The sequence below is a fragment of the Myotis daubentonii genome, chromosome 2 (genome assembly GCF_963259705.1).
Source record: "Myotis daubentonii chromosome 2, mMyoDau2.1, whole genome shotgun sequence".
Lineage (NCBI taxonomy): Eukaryota > Metazoa > Chordata > Mammalia > Chiroptera > Vespertilionidae > Myotis > Myotis daubentonii.
Genome location: NC_081841.1, coordinates 139,790,772 through 139,816,292, shown reverse-complemented (window position 1 = coordinate 139,816,292; position 25,521 = coordinate 139,790,772). Strand labels below are relative to the sequence as shown.

The 25,521-nt window shown below is 43.9% G+C and overlaps 1 protein-coding gene across 1 annotated transcript; it reads right to left on the bottom strand.

Annotated features, from left to right (window-relative positions):
* Positions 1–2,557: 2,557 nt before the first annotated feature.
* OLFM4 (olfactomedin 4) lies at positions 2,558–25,204 on the bottom strand. Its single transcript, XM_059684784.1, has 5 exons — positions 24,913–25,204; positions 19,737–19,886; positions 13,354–13,566; positions 12,234–12,393; positions 2,558–4,605 (listed from the first exon to the last, which is right to left on the bottom strand). The coding sequence occupies exons 1-5, from the start codon at positions 25,159–25,161 to the stop codon at positions 3,803–3,805; spliced, it is 1,575 nt and encodes a 524-aa protein (XP_059540767.1). The 5' UTR covers positions 25,162–25,204; the 3' UTR covers positions 2,558–3,802.
* Between the last annotated feature and the right edge of the window lie 317 nt (positions 25,205–25,521).

Sequence of the window (25,521 nt, the reverse complement as noted above, 5' to 3'; positions counted from 1 at the left end):
GACAGAGCATGTGCCAAAGACTGTGCTAAACACTTTATATACTGAACTAGGGGCCCAGTGCACGAATTCATGCACCTTGAAAGGAACTGTGGGCTGCGAAGCTGTGGTGGGTATCCTTCATGCCCCCTCCTGCCCCTCCCACTGTGGCCCCCAGTGCCCTATCTGATGGCCATGGAGTGATTGGGGCTGGTGCCAGCAGCAGGTATAAGCGGGGCCAGCACCATCAGCCAGTGCGAGCTGTGGCTGCTGCCCAGATCGCCTCTCAGGAGCAGGGGGAGGTGAAGATGCCCTCAGGGGCGATCAGGGCTGGCAGTGGCCACTCTCACCTGCTGACAGCGCCAAGAGTTCAGGCTGGCGCTGGGCACCAGCAGGGGGGGCGCGCAGGGCCTGCGCTGGCAGCAGGTTCGAGCACTGGGCAGGACCAGGGCATGTGGGAGCAAAGAATTTTCAGTAACCACCAGAGGCTTGCCCCAATGACAGTGACTGGTGCCCCTTCTTGGTCTGGCGCCCCTGCTCACCTGCTCCACTATCCCACCATGTCCAACACCTGCCATGTTCCATGCTCTGCTGCCTGCTGCTGATGCCCACCATGTTTTATGTGCCCGCCCTGGTGGTCAGAGCACATCATAGCGACCAGTTGTTCAGTTGTTTGGTTGTTCTGCCATTCAGTCTATTTGCATATTAGGGTTTTATATATATAGATACTATTTAATTCACCCAATAGGACTCTGAGGTAGGTGGTTATATCCCATTATACAGAAAACAACACTGAGTACCAGAAAAATTAAAGAACCTGACCAACACCATGTTGCTTGTAAACAGTTGAACCAAGAGTCAAATCCAGTTTGGCTTTACTCCAAATCCTACACTCTTAACCTCTGTGCATCATTAATTAGTATCAGGACTCACCTAGGCAGAGATGCTTGTGGTACTGGGGTAGAGACTGGACAAGAAACATTGAATAAAACCAGTGGCTGGGGAACTTTCAAGGTTTGGAAAGTCTCACCAGGTAGGCTTGACTGATGCCCAGAGCTAGACAACTCCTTCCCTTGGTGATTCCAGTTCACTAGAGAACACTTATAGAGGCAAGCAGGTCACCATAGCTCTTCAAAATTCCCCAATGGCCCCCCCAAATTATAAATATGTAGGAAACCCTCAGAGCCACTGGTAATGCTCAGTCACCCTCTGAGGTAATTTGAGCCCACAGTTCCCTTTTTCAAGAGGAGACCTGAAGAAGCCAGGTTCAAAAGCTACATATTGTATGATTCCACAGAGATAGAAAATAGATCAGCGGTTGCTAGGGGCTAGGACATGAGGTAGGAGTTGACCACAAAAAGGCGCAAGAAAAGTTTGGGGGGCAATAATGAAAATGTTTTATAGGCTAATTATGGTAGCCTTGAGACAACTGTATACATTTGTCAAACTCATTTGATCACACACTTAAAATTGGCAGATTTTACCACATCTCAATAAAGCTGATTTAAATATATATACATAGTTGTTTTTTATTCCCAAAAGAAAGCTAGCTGATGAAATAGAGCTACATTTGTATTGTATAACTTTTTGTAGGAAACCGTGGAAGCTGAATCCATTCAGTTGTTCAACCTTCCCAGCAGGGAGGTTTTCTGCAGGTAGCCCCTGCCGGCTGACCCACTGTGCCTAGTGGCAAGGTCCTGGAGGGAATTTTCAGGCAAATGCTTCTGTGGCAGTTTAAATAAGAAGCTGATTGCTAGAGTTACCTTGGCTTCCTGCCTCCTTTCCCGAATCTTCAGAGGTCATGCTGTGTATTCAGTAGAAACATTCATCTGGAAAATTGCCTGGGGCCAGATTAAATATAACATCCCTGTTTTTAACTTATATCTCACATGACATACCTGTCTTTATCTTCATATCTTGCTGCATTTTGAAGGCCATGCCTGGTCTCTATGTTTAGCTTTGAATGACAGGGGAAAATCCTGCTAAAAATACTAAATATTACAGCTACCACCTGCCTCAAAAGGCTTGGCATGGATTAAAAATTAGCATTTCGGTAAGACTAACTACACCAGCCTTGTTGGTCTGTCCTTCCAGCTCTAGGTCACCCGTCCCTTCCACCTTCTCTTTGATAAAGGTACTCTCTCCCTAGTATGGCCAGTTAGTCCCTTTGCTTGCTGTGCAAGACCTCCTGTTTGGGAAAGATCTGGAGGTTCCTGACCCATGTTAATAGCTCATTTGGAAAAGGAACATAAGCCACACAAATATAGTCTAACATTGGAAATAATCAGATCAGTCATGCAAATTAATAAGTACATAAGGTCATATCCCAACAGAAAAGAGTGCAGTCTCATACAACAAAAGCTGCCAGAAAGAATGGATTTTAAAGGGAAATAAAAAGACCAGCCTGACTTTGGACTCCTTTAAAAGCTATTAATGTTATTTGCCGTCATGTATATGATCTCCCGGGCTTTGTTGTTTGGGAGGTAGCCATTCTCTGTACCTCACAGCAAAGTATGAGCTATCCTATTAAGATTTCATTTATAATTAAATTAAAAGAGTAAATAAAAACAAAAGACAAGAATTTTTTCAAAGCACTTGTTAATCATTTATTAAAAGAAGAAGTGTACAGCATTGAAGAAGCCAGTTCTAGAGAGCAGAACTCATGCACATTAGGAGAAAATATCCCAAGACCGGATGATAAAGCCTCCAAAAGCGCAGAAGCACATACACCACAAGGTTTTCAAACTGCATTGATTGAAGAGGTACTTGCAACAAGTTTTCTATATTTATTCCTCAAAAAAAAATTATTTTCTTACAAGTTTCAGTCTTAAACAAAGACAAAAATTGCATGAAACAATTTATATGACTTCATACAAGTCTCACATGTGCTCCAAGGGCTTTGTTATATAACCAGACATGCCGCCATTTTATCTCTGCCATCTGATTCTCTTACAGTCTTAGAGTCATGTCAGTAAACATTCATGATGAGGGAGGGGAAAGATAATTTTATCTCATATCTGTTCCATTAAAAAAAAAAACTGGTTAATTTTTATTTAAAAAAGAAGATGTAGGAAGATGGGAGGCAGTAATCGGTTGGCAAATCTGTTTCCAATCTTCCAAGCTATCTTTGGGTTCTACTTATTCATATAAGTAGACAATGGGGAGGAGGAGGGAATAATCCAGAGCCTCTTCTGCAGATCCATATGGGGTTGATTTTCAGTGTATGCTTAGATATACAAAAAGGCTTTTCTCCAGAAAACTCAGAGCATTTTACAGATAAAATATAAGCACGCTAAATTTACTTATCTGCTCCACACAAAACACTCTTTCAGGTTTGAGCAAGAAAAGAAAGTTAAAGATTTGGTTCTTCAAGGAGCTTCAGGTATTACTCTGCATAATTAGGCCCCAGGTTTTTGTCAGGTATGAAAGAATTATTTGGGCTACATGGAGGAGACTGGTCACTGAGCCTTTCTGCTGTACAAAGACCCCCAGAAGCCATACAGAGTCCTCTTTAAGTTTCACCATTTCCAGATGTCACCTCACTGAAGGCTTCTTTGGGGTCCATAATGTTCCCAGACCCCTGACAACCCCACCCTGGAAGGGCCTTATTTCAGGAGGGAAATGCATCCCAGGAGGCAGATGGCTTCCAAGAGAACTAATCAAATCAGGACAAATATCTTAAGTCTCTAGTGTGGTAGAACTATGCTCCCAAATATTAGTACTAAGCAAATATACTTCTGATCCCCTTGCAGGTATCTAAAAAAAGTGGAGAATAGAATTTTTTCAACTAATATTTATTTCTCTCTTGCCCTAATACCTAAACAGTTTAGTGTGGTTCCTGGTCAAAGATAAGATCATAATTCAGAAGGTAACCATCATTATAGACAAAAAGTTTCTGTTCAAAAGGGTGATAATTAATGCTCTGCACAGTTTCCTGCATCTTCTGCATGACAATGTGTAGGTTGCCCTCTCTCCCTGTGTTTGTGTCATAGTAGTAGAAAATCTCCTCTGTTCTGGTGTTCAGAGTACGGGTGGCATACAGAACCCCACAAACCATGAAGGCGTTAGAAACAGATGGTTTATACTGCTTGGTATGCCAAGTTTCTAGCACCACAAGTGTGGTGTCATTGAGTTTACTAATCACTATGTTACCAGTGCTGGCTTCCGTTGAATAGATCACCCACAATCCATTCTCATCTACAGCCAAATCAATATCTTGCCAAGCAACGTTAGCATATGAAAAGCGGTTATTATAGACAGCATTAGGGAGAGTTTGAGTCACAGCAACTGTGTTGGTAGTCAGGTTAACTTTGGCAATGTTGCGGGTGCTGTACCAGTTGATATACATGTTGTTTTTGTAAACTGCTGTACCACTACCTTGACCATACTGAATCCGGTACTCTCGGGCATTTACATACAATAGCAGATCGTCCAGTGTGTTATAGAGTCTGTAATATTCCAAGTATCTCCCCTCTGTATTCAAAGGTGCCACCCAATACAGCCCTTTGTCTGGATTCTGGGGAGAATAATCCCGGCCCCAAGCACCATACTTGTAGGCAAACCCTCTCCAGTTGAGCTGAACTATAACAGGTCTGCTGATGTTCACCACACCACCGTGAGCACATGTCCCTATACAAACAAGAAAACAAAAGGGTATTCTTAGAGAAAATGAAAGACAAGATACAAACAGTTCAATATCCTAAGAACTAAAGGAAGGCATAAATAGTTGTCTTATTGAGATTCAATGACAACAGTGGTTCTAATGGAGAAGAGCCAAAACCTTCTGTTGGTTTCAGCCTCAGTGCAAACCTGCTATCAGCTCCACAGAGAACTTACCTTTCATTTCCATGGATTGGCTCTCAATCTGGAAAATGGGGATAATGAAACTGCCAAGATTAGAGGGACGGCCCAAAGACAGAAACAGGGGATCGGGGGAATTTAATATATCTTCTTCTATCAGGGAGCATTTTGCAAATAGTATTTTATTTCCTTTTTCTTATAGAAAAATCAAGATAGCAGGATCATCCCAGAATCTTACTCTTTTCCATAAAGTCAGAAGGTGCCAGGGTCAGGAAGAATGTGATGAAGGAGAAGATTGTCCCAGGCAGCTCTCCTTTCCCTTCATCTTTCTCCCTTTGCCTGGGACCCCAAGTGCATATCCACACCCAGTACCAAGGCTGCCCTAAGCTAATCTTAATCAAAGAAGTTTTAAATGTGATATTTTAAAGATACAGAAAGATGGTTCTATAATGGTGGGATTTCAGCCTTGAGAAGCCATGGGAGTTATTTTAGAGCAACACTGCCTGCTCTGTGCCCAAAGCATAGTCCATCACATAGATCACGTGGTGATTATCTTGCTGCAGAGTTATAAGGAAGGTCTTGCTATTTGTCACCTGTGTTCTACTACACCAGCAGTCACCAACCGGTGGTCCACGGACCACTGGTGGTCCATGAGGTCCGAAAGGTTGGCAACCACTGTACTATACCACAGAATGACAGGCAAGTGCCTCATCATTCCCATTATATACTGTCGTTGTCACAATGTATACAGTCAAGTGGGACCAGACTCACTGTCCACTGAATTGATATCCCCTGTAACACTTGGGTGAATGACTCAAGCTGGGTAAATGGCCCTTCACCTTGCATTTCCTCTAAAATGCCTGTAAGCCCAAACTGTTTTTACAACCCTTACAACCAAACAACTGGAATGACTGGTCGACCGGTTGCTATGATGCACACTGACCACCAGGGGGCAGACTCTCAATGCAGGAGCTGCCCCCTGGTGGTCAGTGCACTCCCACAGCGGGAGCACTGCTCAGCCGAGTGAGTGGCAGCAGCAGGAACTGTGCCCAGCCCTGGCTGGGGCTCCTCCCTGGCCATCTGCTGCTTCATCACTGCTAAATCCCTCCTGATGGGGCCCCGATTGAGAGGGGGCGCGGGCCAGGCTGAGGGACCCCACCTGTGCACGAATCCGTCCATATTTTTATAATAATACTAGAGGCCCGGTGCACAAAAATTTGTGCACTCGGGGTTGGGAGAGGAGGTCCCTCAGCCTGGCCTGTGCCCTCTCACAGTCTGGGACCCATCAGGAGATAAGGACCTGCTGGCTTAGGCCTGCTCCCGGGTGGCAGAGGGCAGGCCTAATCCTAGGTGTAACCCCTGGTCGGGCTCAGAGCAGGGCCCATTGGGGAGTTGGGGCATGCCTCCTGTCATGCACAGAGCAGGGCGGATTGGGAGGTTGCGATGCCACCCTCAGTCATGCTCAGGGTAGGGCCCATTGGGGGGTTGGGGCACCGCCCCCTGTCACACTCAAGGCAGGGTCCATAGGGAGGTTGCAGCGCCACTCCTGTCATGCACAGAGCAGGGCCGATCAGACGGTTGGGGCTCCGCACCCTGTCACATTGATCCGGGTGCTGGGAAGCCTCGCTACTCCGCTGATCCCAGGGCCAGGATGCCTCTCCGCTCCCCTGATCCCTGGCCCGGAGGCCTCTCAGCTCCGCTGATCACCAGGGCGGGAGGCCTCTCGGATCCACTGATCACAGGGGCTGGGAGGCCTCTCGGCTCCGCTGATCACCGGGGCTGGGAGGCCTCTCGACTCCTCTGATCACCTGGGCTGGGAGGCCTCTCGGCTCCGCTGAACACTGGGGCTGGGAGGCCTCTCAACTCCACTGATCACCGGGGCTGGGAGGCCTCTGGACTCCGCTGATCACCGGGGCTGGGAGGCCTCTCGACTCCGCTGATCCCAGGGCCAGGACGCCTCTCGGCTCCCCTGATCCCTGGCCGGGAGGCCTCTCGGCTCCGTTGATCACAGGGGCGGGAGGCCTCTCGGCTCCGCTGATCACAGGGGCGGGAGGCCTCTCGGCACCGCTGATCACCAGGGCTGGGAGGCCTCTCGGATCCACTGATCACCTGGGCAGGAGGCCTCTCGGCTCCGCTGATCACAGGAGCTGGGAGGCCTCTCGACTCTGCTGATCACAGAGGCTGGGAGGCCTCTCAGCTGATCACCGGGCCGGGAGTCCTCTGGACTCCGCTGATCACAGGGGCTGGGAGGCCTCTCGACTCCGCTGATCCCAGGGCCAGGACGCCTCTTGGATCCCCTGATCCCTGGCCCGGAGGCCTCTTGGCTCCGCTGATCACTGTGCCGGGAGGCCCCTTGGCTCCCCTGAACGCGGGGCCCGGAGGCCTCTCGGCTCCGTTGATCACTGGGGCTGGGAGGCCTCTCAGCTGATCACCGGGGCCGGGAGGCCTCTCTACTCTGCTGATCCCAGGCCCTGAGGCCTCTCTGCCCTGCTGCTTCAGGGCTGTTTGGCTTCGCTCTGCTTGGAGCCTGAGTATGCAAATTAACCGCCATCTTTTAGCTTCTATAATTGAAACATTGTATCTTTTGGAGTTGTTGCTTCAGGAGCTCAGAGCCCTGCAGCTGCGGGGATCCTTGACTTTCTCCATCGCTGGGGCAACCAAGCCTCCTATTCTCAGCTGCCTGGCTGCCAGCAGCCATCTTGGCTGACAGTTAATTTGCATATCTCGCTGATTAGCCAATGAAAAAGGTATCGGTCGTACGCCAATTACCATTTTTCTCTTTTATTAGTATAGGATAGGATTCAAAGAGTGGAACACACATTTTTCTGGGCTCTTAATAAATACCCTTAAAAATGGGTGAGATTGTTTCTTGGATAACACAAAAAAATAATACAACTTCAAGTACGTTTTAGGACATTTTGCCTCATCCTGCTGCCTGGAACTGAGCAGGTGAGAGAGGATGGAGCAGAACCGGAATTGCTGGCTCTGGCTTTAAATGCTTGGAGAAAAATCGGGGAGCTTTGGAGAGCATATGAAGTGAGCTGGAGCCAAAAGCAGAGCTCCAAAGAATTGCCTGAGGTTAGCATTGGGGAGGCGGGGGGGGGGGGGGGGGGGGTGCAAAACTTTGCCTCTGAGTCTCTGCTCCAGACCCATTCTCCTCCTTGCTAAATGTCTCTCCCTCTCCCCACCTCACTCAAGGACTGCTCAGAGGTGAAACCATTACTAGAAATCCTGCTTTTGTTTTTCCAATCTGCTGGTGTTTTTTGGTCCCAGAATTAAATACGTGCTCCTTAAATGCTCTCATAAATCTGCAGTTGGTGGGAAAGCCAGCCAACCATACAACAGGTAGAGAAATGAAACCACTCTGTACCCAACCTCAAATAATTTTGCATATCATTAAGTAGAACACAGTCATGGGTTTATTTTAATAATGCATGCCCCATTTCATAAATAAAAAAGCAACATGTGTTCAGCAAAGAGACTGCTCCCACTAAAGAAATAATAAATAAAATTATAAATTATTATTTCTTCTCCTAAAAGTGATCTCTCAGATGAATGCTTGTTTGCTTTTGTTTATGAAACAATGTATAAATTATTAAAATAAAGTTAGCGGTGTGTTCAATTTAATGATAACAAAAAGTATTCGAGTTTTCATATGCTACAAACTGAATTTTCTAGTTAAAATATCTTTCTAAGAACTTATTTATTCAACTACCTTTCGCCCTGAGGAAATGAAAGAAAGTCACTTTTTTCTTGCAGGTTAGAAGACTTAGGAAAGGAATTGTTTGCCTAATTGAATCATGCCTTCCTGGAAAGGAAATATCCCAAGCCAATAGCCACAAAATATTTAAAGAAAATTTATGATGCATATAATTAATTCAATCATCACCATGGGGTTAAAGATAATAAACTACTCTGTCCTAGATGTGGAAATCCTTATATATGAAGGAACCAAAATAATCTTTTCTTAAAAATCACTACCACTACTACTAGCTCTAATAATAGTAATAGTTCATCACTTCACATGTTGGCCAGGAAATTGAAATTGTACCTGGTATAAATATTAAAACTGTATGAACTTAAATCTCTTTTCCTCACCTCCCAAACATTCCTAAATAATCTCCTGTTTGTTACTTTTGTTTTGTTTTGTTTGTTATCTTTACTTTATCCTCTATCTCCTTTGAGCCATTTTTAGGATGCTGGCTCTGGTAAACAGTGAATGCAGGGGGAAAACTAGTCATTGTTGCCAATACTACAGATGTGGCTATAGCCGTGCAAAGCTATGGCGGACTTCCCTGGGTCCTGGCAGCAAACATTCTTGGAAACAATGCTGAAACTGACAGCCAGTACCCACTGCTCATCCAGCCTAGCCAGGGTCCCCAACCCTGCCCCCACCTACTCACCTACCCTAAGCTTCTCCCCATTCCCCCTATGCTGACCCTCCTCCAGGTCTATTCCTTCATTTCAGGAGTATGTTAGAAATACTCCATTCCCTTCCTTACCCAACCATCCCAACTTAACCCTGCTACTGGCATAACAACCCACAGCCCAGCCATGACACAAGAACTGTGAAAAAACAATGAATCATTTTGCATTTTCTGGTGGGAGAGAACACAGGATAGAACTGAGAGCAAAAGTGCCCCTTTAGCTCCTCCACAAGCAAGGAAGAGAAGGTAATTTGGTATTAATCTGGTTGGTGAGTAGCTGGAGCTTTCTTGTCATTCCAGGAGTCACAGGTGTACCTCTCTCTATTCGAGCATCTATGGAAGGCAGCCTGGTACAATGAAAATATTACCAGGCAGATTCCAATTCAGTCCTGACTCCAATACTTACTAGCTGTGTATCCTTGAGCAAGTTACTTAACCTCTAAGAAAAATACTAATACCAACTCTGCAGGACTGTTCGGAGAAATAGAGAAAAGGTAGGTACATGTAACTCAATGAATGGTAACTATCATGTTACTACTGAAGGTCTATGTGACTGTCTCCCTTCCTGGATAGTGGTTTTATACCCATCCTGGTAACCCCAGTACTCAGAACAGGGCCAGCCCTACAGTGTTTGCGGAATAAGGGAATAAATCACCAATCAAATCTCTCCAAACCAGTTTATCTACCCTTATTTATAAAATATCAGCCCTCTGCCCTGCTATATATCTGAATTTTTTGAAGACCCTGGTGTTCACTTCCTAGAACATCATACAAGGAACCTCTACACAATGATAGCCTTGATTGGCAATATCTTCACCATGTAATTCATTAGCTATTGCCATGGCATTCTGAAAATATCCTGGGGAGCCACATGATAAAACTTTAAATTCTATAACTTGGCTTTTATAAAGTATCATGGTTAGCACTTTTCTTTAAAGCTCAAGATTATATACCTGCAGAGGAAACTTAATCTTAGATCTATCTATCAATATGCTCTCTCACCTGGACAAAGTGAACTTTGAGCCAAAAGGAGAATATAATTGACTTGTAAAAAGTAGGCAATCAAAATGGTAATAATTATAAAATAATTAAAACTAAATTGACTCTGAATTATTGGAGATATGCTAGCTAACACTCTGCTCTTCCCCTAGGCTTGTGATTTTGGCAGGTCACCCCAAATCTTTCACATCCTAGTCAGTCACCAACCATTTACTGAGCACCTTCCTGTGTCAGCACAGAGCCTAGCATTTCTGAGCACAATGGTGATCAACCCCTGAACGTTTCCATCACATTTTGCCTATGCAGTCATTTAGATTCAGGAGGAAACAGAGCAACAGAGTCAGTTGTTTTCAGGAAAAAAGTTAATGAGCAGAAGGCCAATTATTTTAGATTAGGAAGTTCTATGAAATGAAGCAGAAAAAGATGCCATTTGCAGCATAAAGCAAATGCAAAGTGCACTTTATTGAACCCTCACTGTATGTCCTGGTTCTAAGATCAAGCTGACCATGGGGATAGCAAGCCACAGCTGCAAGGGAGGGGCCAAGAGGGCACAGAATGACTTCAGAGCTGAGACTTGCATGCAAGCTCTTTTGTTCAGTGCAACTCTGCAGTCCAAACAGCCGAGAGGCCAGATTTTAAAGTCCCACAATAGTGAGGAACTTTAATTAAAGTCTCCACAGGCTCACAACTTGGTGGAGCCTGGGGATTTTTCAACTCTGCATTATCAACCAATCCAAACAGAAAGAGAGCAAGTGAAAGAAATTGATTTAAAAGCATGACAAAAAGTCAGTTTAATATAAACATCATAAATATAATATGAACAAAGCTGGAGGAGGGCCGAGTGGCTTGGCTGGGATCCAGGAACAGCCAAAGTTGTAGGAAAGTGAGAGGAAATCTGGGTCCAATTTGCTTAAACAACACAGCTGGGCTGGGATGGCTGACACAAGTCTAAGTGTGAGGACCTACGGGAAAGTTCTGGGAGAAAGTATTGTAACAAAAATAATCCAACAGACTCACTTGTTTTCCTCCTTAGATACTAATCAGTGTTCTTTCTTCCGCATCACTGCCCTTGAGTTATTGATGCCTGACACTGTAGGTCCTGAGATGACCAGGAAGGGAAGGCCTTGCATTTCAGCCCCAGCTCTGTCACCACCTATGTGGCCTCGGGAAAAGCAGTGTCTTCACCATCCAAGTCCCCTCCTCTGAGAAATGATGGGCCTGGGCTAGGTGACCTTGAATGTTCCTTGCTGCTCCAAAATGTCCTCAAATCTAAGGGATGCATAGGAAACTGTGCCAGAAAAATCTATTCCCTGAGCAAGATTTGCTGAGGTTAAAAAAAGAAAGAGAAGAAAAAAGGAAGAAAGTCTTCCTCAGGTATTACCAGAGGTGTCAATGCCTCGACTCTTGCTCTCAAGGAGCCTTTGGTCTCCTTGCACAAGGAGCTCTCATTTACAATGTATGTTGACACCACTGATCCCAGACCCAATTGAGCCTCACTTTGTTACAGAGGCCAGAACATGGCCTTTGTCTTAAACCTCCTCTGAATGTCACACTGCTACAGATTCCCAACAGCAGAAGGAACAGGACCAAGAGGCTTAAAACTATGGCAGCATCTAATTAAAGCCTTAAAGAAGCCAGCCACACTGACAAGGATCCAGAAACTCAAACTCGGGGCCTAAAAGGAAACAGGTTTAACAATAGGAATTAATGAAAATGGCAAAAGCTGGCCATTTGATGAGAAGATACAGTCCTCATTCAGATGGAGATGCTCACGGCGGGCCGACTGCTGCAGCAGAGGCTGGCTTCTGTTCGCCAGAGGGAAGTGCTGAAGTGCACAAGGACCTGGCCCTGCCTTTGTTGGCAGCAAGGTTTTCATTCCGATGATCCTCGTTAGTAATAATAACAACTGCCAGAGTATAAGTGCCGATCATAGAGCTCTGAGCTCCTCAAGCGTTGTTTCATTAACCCTAACAGCAACCCTGCAAGGCCCCTGGGGGCCTGGCTCAAGTGGTAGAAGTGCGACATGCTTACCTGGAGCGGGAGGAGGGGGGCCGACAGGGGTGTTTTCACCTTTAGAGGCTTCACATTCCTTTAGCTTGTTCTTCAGCACCGCGATTTCTCGGCGAATGCTAAGGACATTGTTTTTGTCTAGTGTCTCGAGCTTCTCTACCAGGAGAGTCATATTCCTTATCTAAGAAAATAAAAATTCAGAGTGACTTTATATTATTGTGCAATTTCTTTCATAAACATTCCGAGGCTGAATTTGTCACTTAGTGAAACATCGCTGGAGAATACACCCGAGATTCTTCTGAATGGTTTCATTTGGAAGAATACATTTTATGGTTTTGCGTGAATGCCTGTCAGATCTCAGGCAGATGTGTGTGACGAGAAGAAAATGGCAAAGATTTTAACAGCTTCAATAATAGAGCACAGGCTCAGTCTTAAGCATCCACAAATGTCCATTAATGTTCATTTCTAATAACCTTCTTCTGTAAACGTGTGTTTACTCCTGTTGTATCATAATTAAGTTTTTAATGAGTGGTGAGAGCCAGAAAAAAAACTTAAATTCTAAAATATGTGACTAGAATTCTCAATTACAGCCTATATCATGACTGTGCTAGTAAATTCTCGTTGATATAAACTACCCAACCATGGTCTTTATCCACAGAGTTTAAAAGGCTTCACTAAAACATGCTCAGAAGAACCTCCTTTAAAACGGGTTGCCAGTATGTAGAAAGAAATTCCAAGAGGGATCAAGGATTACATGATCATCCAAAAGGAGAAACAGATCTAGTGAGTCCAAAATCAGGTAAATTGTGGCTTTTAGTCCCATGAGGGTAAATCCAGAACAGAGAAGACACTTGATCTATGTTGTCCACAAAGTTGTTTCATGTCATCTCCTTTCTAGAGACATGTAAATGCCATTTGGCTCTGGGGCAGGACCCTGATCATTAGCTGGCACCTGCTCCTCAGTCAGTGTGTCCCCCTTGTCCTTAACTTACCATCTACAGCAGAACACCGGAATATGTCACATGATCACGAGAGAGTGCAGAATTAGAAGTCGGAAGAAAGAGATCTGTACATCCTCAACTACCACTGATAACTGAGGACATTTATTATTAATACACTGAGAAGTGAGTTCGCCCCTTACCTCTACTTCTAGCTGGTCAACAATTACTGAGCTTCCACCAAAAGTGTCCTTCAGCCGGATGATCAGCTTCTCCATCTCCTTCACTTCTATCTTGATCAGTTCAAAGTCCAATTCAGTGTAAGAAATAGAATCCTTTTCCATGATCTCTACTCGGACAGTTAGGTTTGAGAGTCTCTTTTCATAGACACTGATTAACTGGACATACTCTTTGACCTAAAATGGAATAAAAAAACCTCAAGTCAGTTCTCAGAGTGGGATCATACAGTCTTCCTCCACTACCACACCCTTGGAGGCAATTTGATTGCTGTTAAGCATTAAAGAAATGGATAAAAAATATATTTCACAATATATGTTTTTATCTAGCCAAATCAAAACTAAAAAAAAAAATTACTACAATTGGGGAGTTTTATTTTGCACTTATATAGACTAAAAATAATTTTGTTTCAGAATCATCTTTTGCCAGTACATTTTTAGCTCTGAATTAATATTTGAAGATATCGGCTCTCCAAACTAAACTGTTTGAATCAACTCTCCCTTCAAAGCACATGCTCTAAATCAGGGTTTCCTAACCTCAGCACTATTGACATTTGGGGCTAGATCATTCTTTCTTGTGGAAGGCTTTCTTGTGTATTACAGGGTGTTTAGCAGCATCCCTGGTCTCCAAATGTCAAAGGCACCCACCCATCCCCCAGGTGTGACAACCAAAAATGTCTCAGAGATGGCTAAGTGTTCCCTGGGGGCAAATTCACCTTCATCGCCACTACCACCACCCTCTCTCCATTTAGAACCACTGCTCTAGAGGAAGAAATGCACTAAGTACAATTCTTTCCTTGGTCACCATATGCAATGAGTTTTAAGCCCCTCTGCCTTTTAGAAAATGACATAAAGACTCAACTTACTACATAGTATGTAAGTGTATGTGCAACTGCACTGGTAAAGTGCACATTTCATTAAATGTACCCATATTTATTCCAAGAATGATAATTGCAATCAGGCCTTAAAATTACACATTTGTTGCATATATTTAAATGTCTTATCATTAAAATACTTCCAAAAATTCCCTTGGTATTTTAATGTATAATTGGAATCGCCAAATGGATATTTCAATAAACACAGTTGGTTCTTTCTGTGTCTGGTCTCTAAAAGAAATGCCATGGCTTCGGGTTTTTTAAAGGATCTGCTCATTATAAGTTGCTGGTTTTACATTCTTTTTAGAAATTTGAACATAAGTGATACTTTTCCCCAAACCATGCTAATGTCAAGTAGCTGATCCACCGTGCCTGGATGAATTCAGGGCCAGATGTTGGCCTCTAATCCTTCTAATACTAAAGGCAACCCTAACTTCTGTCATTTTAGCCCTTCCACTTAACCTCACTGTGCAAATTAGTATGGACTCATAGGGCGCAGACCTAAAGAGCCAGGGCTTCAGGCGAAGAGGATTTTAATGAAAGTTGAAAATGCAGCCCTTGGCACTGCTCATGTATCTCCTCGGGCAACTGATGCTCATGGCCATCAGATGTGCCATCACCCAGAGGATGATCAGGCTGGTGATATTTTGGCAGATAAGAAGGTTAAATATATACACATATATATGTATGAAACCTAATAAGCAACCCTCCAAAGTACAAACACAGATATAACGTAACCAGGTTTCAATTTCTAAAATAAAAAAATTCTGCATAAAACCTTGCCTATGGTAAAATAATAATAATAAAGTGCCAATCCATTGCAGAAATAAAAGTTTGTGAAATGAGTATTCCCATTGGCATTTGGCCTTGCCAGCTCTTAGAACAAATGAAACACCCTCTGCTTTCCTGGAACATTTTGGTGGCACGTCGCAGCTGTTGTTCTACAAAAATGAGTGACTCAACTGTCATCTGTGCTAAATGAAATGCGGCTCTCTCTGAAAACCAAGGCATGACTTGGAGTTTGTTTCCTATGAGAATGTGTGGTGTGCCAGCACTAGTTTGGCCACTAAATGAAAGGTCTCTGAAGATCTGTCTGGGGAAGGTTTAGGTTCTTTTAGCTGAGAGTGAAAGGAAAGCTCAGTGGTGTTCAGGAAAACTGGAATCATCCATGGAGCTCTGGAAGACAGGGGAGAATTTGAGGATAAACCAAAAAAACTTCACCGTCTGAACTTTACTAATCAAGTGGATTGTTAGTATAAACCTTTCACATGTACAAATCTTTAATGCTGAGATGGCATGGAAAATTCTGAGAACATCCCAGCTCTCTGGAAGCTGCAGTCTTAGCTGAGGCAGCCCAACTTGCCCTAGGATGTGTGGCAAGAATGCAGGTCTAGCCTTAAGGAGATATATCCCTGTGTCAATATCTCTACCCTAGACTCCTCCTCATCACTACAAGTTTGAGCTTTAGAAGATTCATCTATGCTGGCCTTCAATTCACAGCCTAACATTCAGAGCATCCATGCTTATATTTGTTGTATACATATTATGTCACCGATGGGTTCTAAAAATCAAAGTTTGTTTAGGGATTTGTTCTGGAATGTTTGTTGTTGTTCTGTACAATAAATGAGGTCCTGCAATAAATAAGGATGCAATACAGCAGGCTATTAAACTAAAGAATTAGTCTGGCTCGTGTTTCTACCAGTTCTTCAAAATCTGTGACCATAACTATGGCCAGGTTATTTGAAATAAGTAAATGTACTTTGCAGCATACTCTTATTTTAATACTGGGCAGGGGGGGTGGGGGCGGGGGGGGTCCTCAGCCCAGCCTGCACCCTCTCGCAGTCCGGGGTCCCTTGGGGATGTCCTTAGCACTGCCACAGAGGTGGTAGAGGTTCCTGCCACTGCAGCTGCACTCACCAGCCATGAGCCCGGCTTCTGATAGAGTGGCACTCCTCCCTATGGGAGTGCACTGACTACTAGGAGGCAGCTCCTGCATTGAGCATCTGCCCCCCTGGTGGTCAGTGCATGTCATAGCAACCAGTAGTTTTGCCATTTGGTCAATTTGCATATTAGGGTTTTATTATATACTAGAGGCCCGGTGCACAAAATTTGTGCATGGGTGGGGTCCTGGCCAGCAATCAAGGCCAATCAGGTTCCCCGCCTCCCTGCCTCCCCCGCTCCTCCTTCCCTCGCTGCCTGCGTCTGCCGCCACCCACCCCGATTCCCTGTCCCAGCCCAGGGCTCAGCCTCAATCGGGTGATCAGGACCTGCCAGCCAAGGGGAGGGACCAGGAGGTTGGCCGACAGGCCCCATTGGCAATTGGGGCCTAAGGGCTGGAGGCAGCTCCTGTGTTGAGCGTCTGCCCCTGGTGATCAGTGCACGTCATAGCGACTGGTCATTCCAGTCATTCCGGTTGTTTAGGCATGACAGGTTGAATATATATATATTCTTTCAAAATAATGCAATGAGATTAAATGAGCTTGAATTGACCACCACAACATATGAAGCACCTCAGAGTTACACCCACATGAACTCTAATCTGACCAAATCACTTAATTTCTCTAAGCTTTAGTTTCTTCCTATAAATTGGGATAAATGTATCAAGATATAAGATTATTGTGAAGACTAGAGATAATATGTATTAAGTGTCTGGCATAATGGATGCCCAATAAATTATAGCAATTATTAGAGAAACAGTGATTTTGGTTTTTTTCAATCTAACCTTTCAATTTATTATATTTCACTATACAAAACATTGCTCAATCAATGTTGCTTGTTGATGAGTTGCCTAAATGTCTTGCAGGCTGCCTCAACCTTCTCAAGCATGAAGAGCTATTAGCAAATGCTTGGTATTAAATAACTTGACCCAAAAAACATAACCTTCCAGAGAAATAAAATCCAGAACTGCCTTTTGTGTCGTCCCCTTCCTTAGTCACAAGAGGACATACCATAAACAACAGAAAAGTATAAAACGCTTTCAGCATCTTAGACAGAGACATAAGTCTTCTCTGTGTACTGGCAGATAATGAATCAATGAAAGGCAGTGAAAACCCTTTTCTACTGGCCTGCCCAAATGGGCACTCCCCCAGGCCTCTAGATAAACGGTGATTTCCAAGGCAACCTAGGGACAGCTATAATAATTCACCTGGAAATTCAAAAGCCCTCAGCTGAAGAGATAACTTTGGGTTTGAAGGCATTAGTGACCCTCTCTTCTTGGGTCTGCACTGGAGGATGGTAGCAGTATGGCTGAGAGGAAAGAGAACTGGGATTAACCAGCCCAGAGAGCAATGACCTTTACTTTTATGTCTCTTTACCTTTATGAATCTCAGTTTTTTCCTCCCTAAAATGGGAAGGAAAACATGGGCCTGTCTGCCTTGAGAGTAGAATAGAAAAAGCATTTAGAAAAGCACAAACATAACATGTTAACATTATTTTTATTATCAACTGTCACACCTATCTAATATGCAAATATCAACAGGCAGGACTATTTCTTTCTTAGGCCTTAATCACAAATATTTTTAGGTCAAGTTACTGACATTTTCAGAACTAAAAGTTTTCCCATCTACTCTGAACTCCCTCCCTGCCAATTATTAGCAAGGCAGATGCCACCTGCCCCTCTCACAGAATTGGAATTAAATGCCCCATATTCACAAACTGGCAAGTTACATGCTCTCTGGAGCAGCATGGGGCTTCACACTGCCTTCACACTCCTGCCAGCAGAGGAGACATACAAATCAGGAGCTTGCACCATTTCAAAGCAAATGACTCTGACTGAAGAGATCTTTACCTAGGATTTTCCTCCACTTGTTATGTTTTTATGCATAACTTCTTATCTGCACTTGATTATGCTGGAATAAGGCTATGAATATTAATGGTTGGAATTTATAATTTAGTGCTATGCCTTTTCTGCTGATTAATTCAAGGACATTTTATTTCTTAAAAAGCTAGGTTCCTGGAGTTGTCAAACACATTTTCCTGGACACTCATTTAAATTTAGAATATTTATCTACCAATTCAGGCTGAAAGCAGGATGTCAGATTCACCATAATTTTTGTCTTAAAGGATAACTATGCTGGATATTGTAGTAGCTAAACTTAAATGTCTCAGGAAAACTTATTTTGAATCTTGCAGGTAGGCCAGAGCTCCTTGTAAATTAATGGATTTGTAATTAATAATGCATAATGTGATAATAGCCTAGCGTGAACTTCTCCTGTGCAGAAAATGGGAGCCTTTCTAATTGATTTTTAAGTTGGCTAAAAAGGTAGAAAGGGTCAAAACTGGAATGCCAAGTCCCATTGCTCCAGCCAGTTCAGAGGAAGGCAGGCCCTGCAGGACAACCTCCTCCCCTAGAGGAAGGGCTAATCAGGGGGTGGAGTCAAGGTCTCTACCGAGGCTGAGTGACCTTTTAGTCTTGATTCAGATTCCCAGGGAAGCCTTAATTTTCGGTCTAATGCTGGACATGTCTAATGTACTGTTCCCACTGAGACAATAAATGATAACCACAAAAAGGAGGAGAGGGGAAAAAAAGTAAATTGAAAAGAGGAAATAAGAAGATAAAGAAAAAGATTAAGAAAGGAAGTTGTATAAGAGGCAGTTGATTTGGGGGAGTGGAGGAGGAGAAGGAAGAGGAACAAGAAGAGAAAGAGAAGGGGCCTTCCAAAAAGTAAGAGAAAACCGAAAAGAGATTTAAAAAAATTAAGGAAAGGGAAAGAAAGATTAGGGGGAATGGACAAGAGAAAGGACTGAGGCAGAGAGAGAAATTTTTTTTAAAAGGGAAGGAATAAAGGAATAGGAAGAAAAAGTGAAAGAAAGGAAGATAAAATAAAACATAAAGAGGATAGAGGAGAGAAAATAAAAGAAAGCAAAGTTGGAGGGAAGACCAAGAAGAAGACCAAAAGGAATTAAACGCAATGAAACAAAAAAACGATTTTAGGCTTGGGGTTTGCAGGGAGAGCTCCAGGCCTCTTTCCAGCAGCATGAGCACCGCAATACGGACGTTAGTGTATCCATGGCGTGAAGAATCCCCATCCCATGTCTTCCTTGCCCTCATTTCTCCTGCTGTAAAGAACTCCACAGGTCTGCTGTAAATAAACGCTAAATCCTCCAGAGATGCAAACATGCTGTCTGTGATACCGTGAAGAATAGCTGCTTAGAAAGTCCTGAATAAAAGTGTTTTGTGAACTAACAACAAAAGCAAACTCAGGGATACAGACAACAGAATGGTGGTTCCAGAAGAGAAAGGGGGTGGGTGGAGGGTGAAGTGGGTAAAAGGGGTCAAATATACGGCAATGGAAGGAAACCAGGCTTCAGGTAGTGAACATGCCATAGAGTACACAGATGTTGAGTTATAATGTACACCTGAAAATTACATAAGGGTGCTAACCAATGTTACCCCAATAAATTTAATTTTTAAAGTTTTCTGTTTTGTTTGTTTGTTCTTATTAAGATATTGTTGGGAGAGGGGAAAATGCTTACCTTAGAAAGCTCCTTCTCAAACTTCTGGGAGAGGATGCGTGCTGTGATTTCCAAGTGTTCCATTCTTTCCACGGGGAATGTGGTGTCTGGCAGGGCAACAGAGCACAGGCAGGTCCCGCGGTCATCCTTGGAGCCGGTGAAATTGGAAAACTATAAATAAAAATAAGTTCAACATCAGTAATAAGCTAAGAAATGAGCTTTTTGGCAACTGGAGTGACAGAAATTGGCTTGTCAAAAGAGTGCTTAGAGCAGTGGTTCTCAACTTTGGCTTCACATTACAATTACCTGGGAATCTTTTTAAAATCCTGATTTCTGGGCCTCATCCTCTGAGAATTTTAAAAAGATTCCCAGGTGATTCTAATGTGCAGCCAAGGTTTAGAACCACTGGCTTAGAGGCAAGCAAGTGGCGTCCAATAGATAAATGAATAGAATCATAGAAACAAGCTACAACTGCCATGAGTCACGGGCAGTAACTACTCTTAGCATTTTAGCCACATTCCCCACCTGTTGGGCTAAACCACTGTGTTAGCCACCTTTATCTAAAATAAGATTCTCCTTTCTTGAGGAGCCTTAAAGAAAACTATTACTGTCTCTATGTAAGGAAAGGGAAATAAAGAATGAATGAGAGTCCTAAATTTAAATTCCAATTCTACCACTTATCTGACAGACTATGGGGCAACATAATCCTTAATGGTCATTGTAAGCTTCCCTGCACAGGAGAACAAGAGACCAGGAAAAAAGCTTTCTGGACACCAGGAGTCAGACCAGACAAGGAATGGACACTGTCCTGAAGGCACCTGAAGGCATCTGCACTCCATCTGCATTCCAATCCTGCCCCCCATTCAGCCCCCAAACCCACAGACGACAGAAGTTTCCCACCAATGACTGCATATAAGGATGAAACTCCAGCTCCTGGGTGCTGCCACCATTGACCCAATGTCCCCTTGGCTTGGTGCTGTGCAGCCCTTGCTTTGCATATCCCATTCCTCACCCCCTTTCCCTAAATAAATTCAGTTTTTCTTTAGTCACCATCTGAGATGGCTATTTAGTCTACCGCACCTGTCACTTCCCTCTTTAAGTCTCGGTTTCCTTATCTGCAAATAGAGATGACCTACTTCCCAGGTTGCTCTTCAAATTAACTGTGTGATGTAAACCAATTCCAGGGCACATGGTAGGCGATCAGTACATGTTACTTTCCTTTTCCTTCTACTTACTCATTTTCTTTTCCTCACCTTCACCCAAACCCTAACCCAATCCCCCCCTTCAACCATAGGAATGAGGAAAACATCAAGGATATGGGTTACAGTGAAAATACACAATGCAAATTCAAATCCTCTCTTCACCTGGGAAATGATATAATTAGCATCCTTCAAAGTGAAAACAAACCAGCCATTTGTTAAAAAAAAACTGAACAATGTATGAGTTTGAAGGTTTTGTGCAAATTTTTAAAGTTTTCCAACTTACCACTTTCAGAAAAGCCATTTTAAAATATCTGATGTTTCTTTAAAATATTCAGGCTCACACTTCCTCGCCACTGCATATTTTAAAATGACAGGTTTGAAAGATGTGGTTTTTCTTTTGTCCCCTTTGAACTTCCCCAATGGGATCCTGCCACAATTAACATTTTTTATTACTGCTATTGCTTTGCAGAGTAACTCTTGGCAGCCACCTGGCTATTCCTTTCACTGATCACATCTGCTCACCAGCCCAAAGCTCACCTGTGGACCTCAACCCAAAGTATCTGTTTCTGAAACTATCAAGAGGAGAGCCATGGTTTGCAGAGTGTGAAATACATCCAGGCTACTCCTCTCAAAGTTTAGGAGGTCAGCTGGCTGAAGCTAAGGTTGTGAGTTCTGTGCATTAATGTCCACCAACCTCCATGATTCCAAAGCAAGCTGTGCCTAGATGCTTTTATTCCATCAGTGACCTCTGGCTTTTGCAAATATATATATATAAATGTGTACCCCAAACTGCTACACCAAGTCAATCCTGACTATCTCTCAATTTATTTTTCCCAATCACACCCAGGCCTACAAAAGCTGCAGAATAAGGAGGAGGGACAAGCAGGTTTATGCTGAACACCAGGGCTAGGAGGGGGGGAATTGAAGGTCTTTGCCAGGATGAATAAGGACTGGACAAGCCACACTGGGAACCTGTCACAGAGGCCAGCTTCCCTTGGAACCAGCTTTATAATTCCCTCTGAAGATAGAAAGACTCCAGCTCAAGCATGCCAAGCCTTTTACAGAAGGACCAATATATCATGGGCTTTTGAAGAAATAGCTTATTATAATAACTGTGCAAAAAAAAAAGTCTTACATTGCATTTTGACAAGGGAAGGTTAATTAGCTGCACAAGGCAGGGTTGGACCATTCTTCGAGTTCTATGAAAAGCTCTGTCAACTCAAAAAACACTGCCGGTCATCAAGCAGTCTCAAACAATCAACTAGAAACCACGAGCTAACAACTTTTAATCCTGAAGTTCACCTGAAAGGCAGGCAAATAATTATGAGCCCTGCTGACAGTCATTCCACCGGCTTCTATTGAACATCTCTGTCCCGGTGCTGCGGACTCCCCAGCTGCCATCCTGCTTATCATCAGCCCAGCGTGCTCAGCTGACATCAAAATGGTCCATAAGTTTGATCAGTGTCTCCCATTAGAGATATTTTTGCTCCTCGCATTCAAAGACAATGAAGCTAATGGTGATGGGTCTCTCTCTGTGGTGAATGCTTAAACTCTATGTGTGTGTAATGTGGGGAATGGACGACTAAGGCAAGTGCGTGTCCTTTCGTTATTGGGAAGGTATGTGATGCCCCTTGTGGAGGGCAAATAGGACCCTGAATGCCCCACAAGACACCTTCTACTGGTAGGTCCTAACTCAGCATGTGTTCAGTTAATATTTACTGGTGTCTACAATGTGCCAGGCTCTGTGTTAGAGAGATAGACAAGGGAATCAGGCTCATGTTCATGGTGAAAGCCTCTGTTTTTTCAACAGCCCCTTAGCCTGATGGCAAAAGTACATTCCTCATTCCAGTTCCGACTCTGCCAGTTACTGTGTGGAGCAAAGCATGGAGCCTTTTCTCATCTGTGAAATGAGGACCCTGATGGTGGCCCCTTCATTGGAGGGCGGCACCTGAGGCAGGTAGAGTGCTCTGAGCACTACAGCAGAAGGTGCGCCTCACATTTGTGATTTGAGGTTGCAATTGGCTCTAATTAGCAGCTAAGTCTAAGTGCCTGTGAAGATTCAAGGCATAAAATAATGGCACTCCACATTTTCAAAGTACCGAAAATGATACATTTGGAATTTGCTCAATGACAGTTATGAAGGGGTTTTCCACCATTTTCCAAAGAGCTCATCAAGCTGACAGCCAGCCCTAGAAAACTGGGTTTACAGTGGAAGTAACACCTTGCTATCTGCTGTAAAAAAGAAGTTGGTGTTATAATACTGACTCACCAGAGGAAGATAAGCAAACTAGGAAAGAAATTAAAACCTCTAACCACAATTTAACTACCATTTCTTATCTACTTTTAGATATTCATCTCCTTATCAGATAATAGGTATTTTGGATTTCTCTGTTTCTTGACCTATATTTTATTTTCTGTTATTTTAGCTAATCACCTTACTCAAATATTGGTTTCTGATTGTTGGTGAAGTTTCAAAATAAATTATTATTATTGTCTCATTTAAAAAATGTTAAATTATAATTATCTCCATGAAAATCATTTAGTTAAATGAAATAAAATGATACATCTGATTTCTGGCTACAAAGAATCTTTGTGCATAATCCTGATTCTCAAAGCACTCACCTCTTAAAAATAAGTAGTTTTCATCTATATGCCTTGAAAATACAGAAAGCCACATAGAGAGAGATGGTGAGGAGCATGGGCGTTTGAGCTACAGAACTTGCTTGCTTAGTGACCTTAGCCAATGGTTTCACCTCTATAAGCTTCGTTTTCACATCTCTACAATGGGAGCATTAATTTTATATACCTCTTAGGGTTAAATAAGATAATATGTAATATGTACTTAACATAGTCCTGGCATTTATTAGGCACCCAATGAACACCATTCCTGCCATTTCTATCTGGGTCCTATCCAAACAATTTTTTAATCAATAAATTTGTATTGCCTATATTAGCCCAGGTGGTAAAACAAAAACAACAAAGTCTTTTCCTCCTCTTTTCCCATTGGCCCTTCCATTCAGACATAATCACATCAGACCTGACCTGTGAGTAAAGATCATAGAAATGCAGAATGGGCTCTGGGAGGTTTAAGACTCTTCCACCCCAATTCACACCTGAGCATGGAAAGCCTAGGTTTTGCAGAGCAGAGCAAAGCTCCTACTGAAAGGCTCAGAGCTGAGAGGAATTGCTTCTTGCCCTCTCATCTCTCACCCCACCATGCCTCTTTCTATTTCTTTAAAGGAGGTCCATAGGCCTCATTCTCCAAAGAACTGGGCTCACTGTGCGTTCTGGTGATGTAGCCTCCAGCTGGACCAGTTTCTTTCTAGTACATGGTTTGCCTTGTTGCTACTTCTGTTGTTTTGAACTAAAAATGGCTCTAAAAATTCCCTATAAGGAAGGTTGGAAGAGAACTATTACTCCTCTGGGAAAATATCTATGTGTAATAACACTTTCCTAGAGGCAATGTCTCCTCCCCCTACTTCTGTTGCCCATCTCCTTTACAAACCAGGCTCCAATGGGAGCACTGTGGCTCACACTCCCTCCAGGGCTCTCCTTCACCCTCCGCAGGGGCCCTGCTGGGCAGTAAATTAATTGGACAAACTTTTCTGGAGCTAGCCCAGGCGGGGCCCTTTCCCTAGCAGTTCTCACAGAGGATAGAGCCTGGGCATCTCTGCTTTTGGAGCGTCCCTCCCCCCCCCCCACCCCCCCACCCCCCCCCCCCCCCGCACTCTAAAGTGCAGCCAGGTTAGAGACCCTCTTTAAAGCTTAGATTGTTTCCTGAAAGTCTGCTGGAGAACCCAGATGACATCTCTCTTGCTAACAATTTAATTATTTCACCCAGGTTTTAATTCATTTCCATGGCGCCTACAGTTAACAAAGGGAGTCGTAAATCTTTTAGAGTGCTCAGGTCTAGCCATCCATGAAATTATATCCAGGTCCCCAAAAAGCGAGAGGAAGGGAATGAATGCAGCGCTCAGACTCTGGAGACTACTCACCTGGGACACAGAGCCAGAGCCAGAGCTGAAGCCTCCGCTGGAACTGTAGCTACCGCCGGAGCTACCGCGGGAACTACCCCTGTAGCTGGAGGCACCAAAGCTGCTGCTGGAGCCGGAGCCAGAGATAACGTTAGAGGTGAAGTCAGTGAGGGGCAAGGAGCTGGGGCTGGGGCCAGGGGTCCCCAAATCCCCTGCAGCTGGGCCGAGGAGGAACAGAAGTGCTTCTAGGAAGGGGAGGCCGGGCTTCATCTTGTGCTGTTGGCTGGAGCAGCTGGCTTCTGCACTGAGTCCAGGGCCTTCTTATAGTGCCCAGTGGGGATTTCCCCAGGACCAGTTTGTGGGGAAAGAGGAAGCCACCAGCAAGCACGTGACAGCCCTGAGAGGGTCAGGACACCCAGGAACCTGAGTCACCTCCACACCTGTCTCTGAGCCCAGCTCTGTCAGCCGCCCCTTGATCTGGTTATCTCCTTCCCAATATTAATTCAAATGTGCTTTTTCAAGCCTAATATCTCATTTCCAACACGCCACTTCCTTGAAAGAGGCCGTATCAAAGTAGTCTTTGTGGATGAGACAGAGCTGGAAGGTCCCAGGAGGGAAAGGCAACCCTCA

Bases quoted from the DNA above. Each gene is read 5' to 3' on its own strand.
- OLFM4 (XM_059684784.1), bottom strand. From the start codon at position 25,161: ATGAAGCCCGGCCTCCCCTTCCTAGAAGCACTTCTGTTCCTCCTCGGC. The intron at 13,567-19,736 runs GTAAGCATTTTC...ATTCCATTTTAG, and splicing joins TTGAGAAGGAGCTTTCTAAG to GTCAAAGAGTATGTCCAGTT. The intron at 4,606-12,233 runs GTAAGCATGTCG...TTGTTTGTATAG, and splicing joins CCCCCCTCCTCCCGCTCCAG to GGACATGTGCTCACGGTGGT.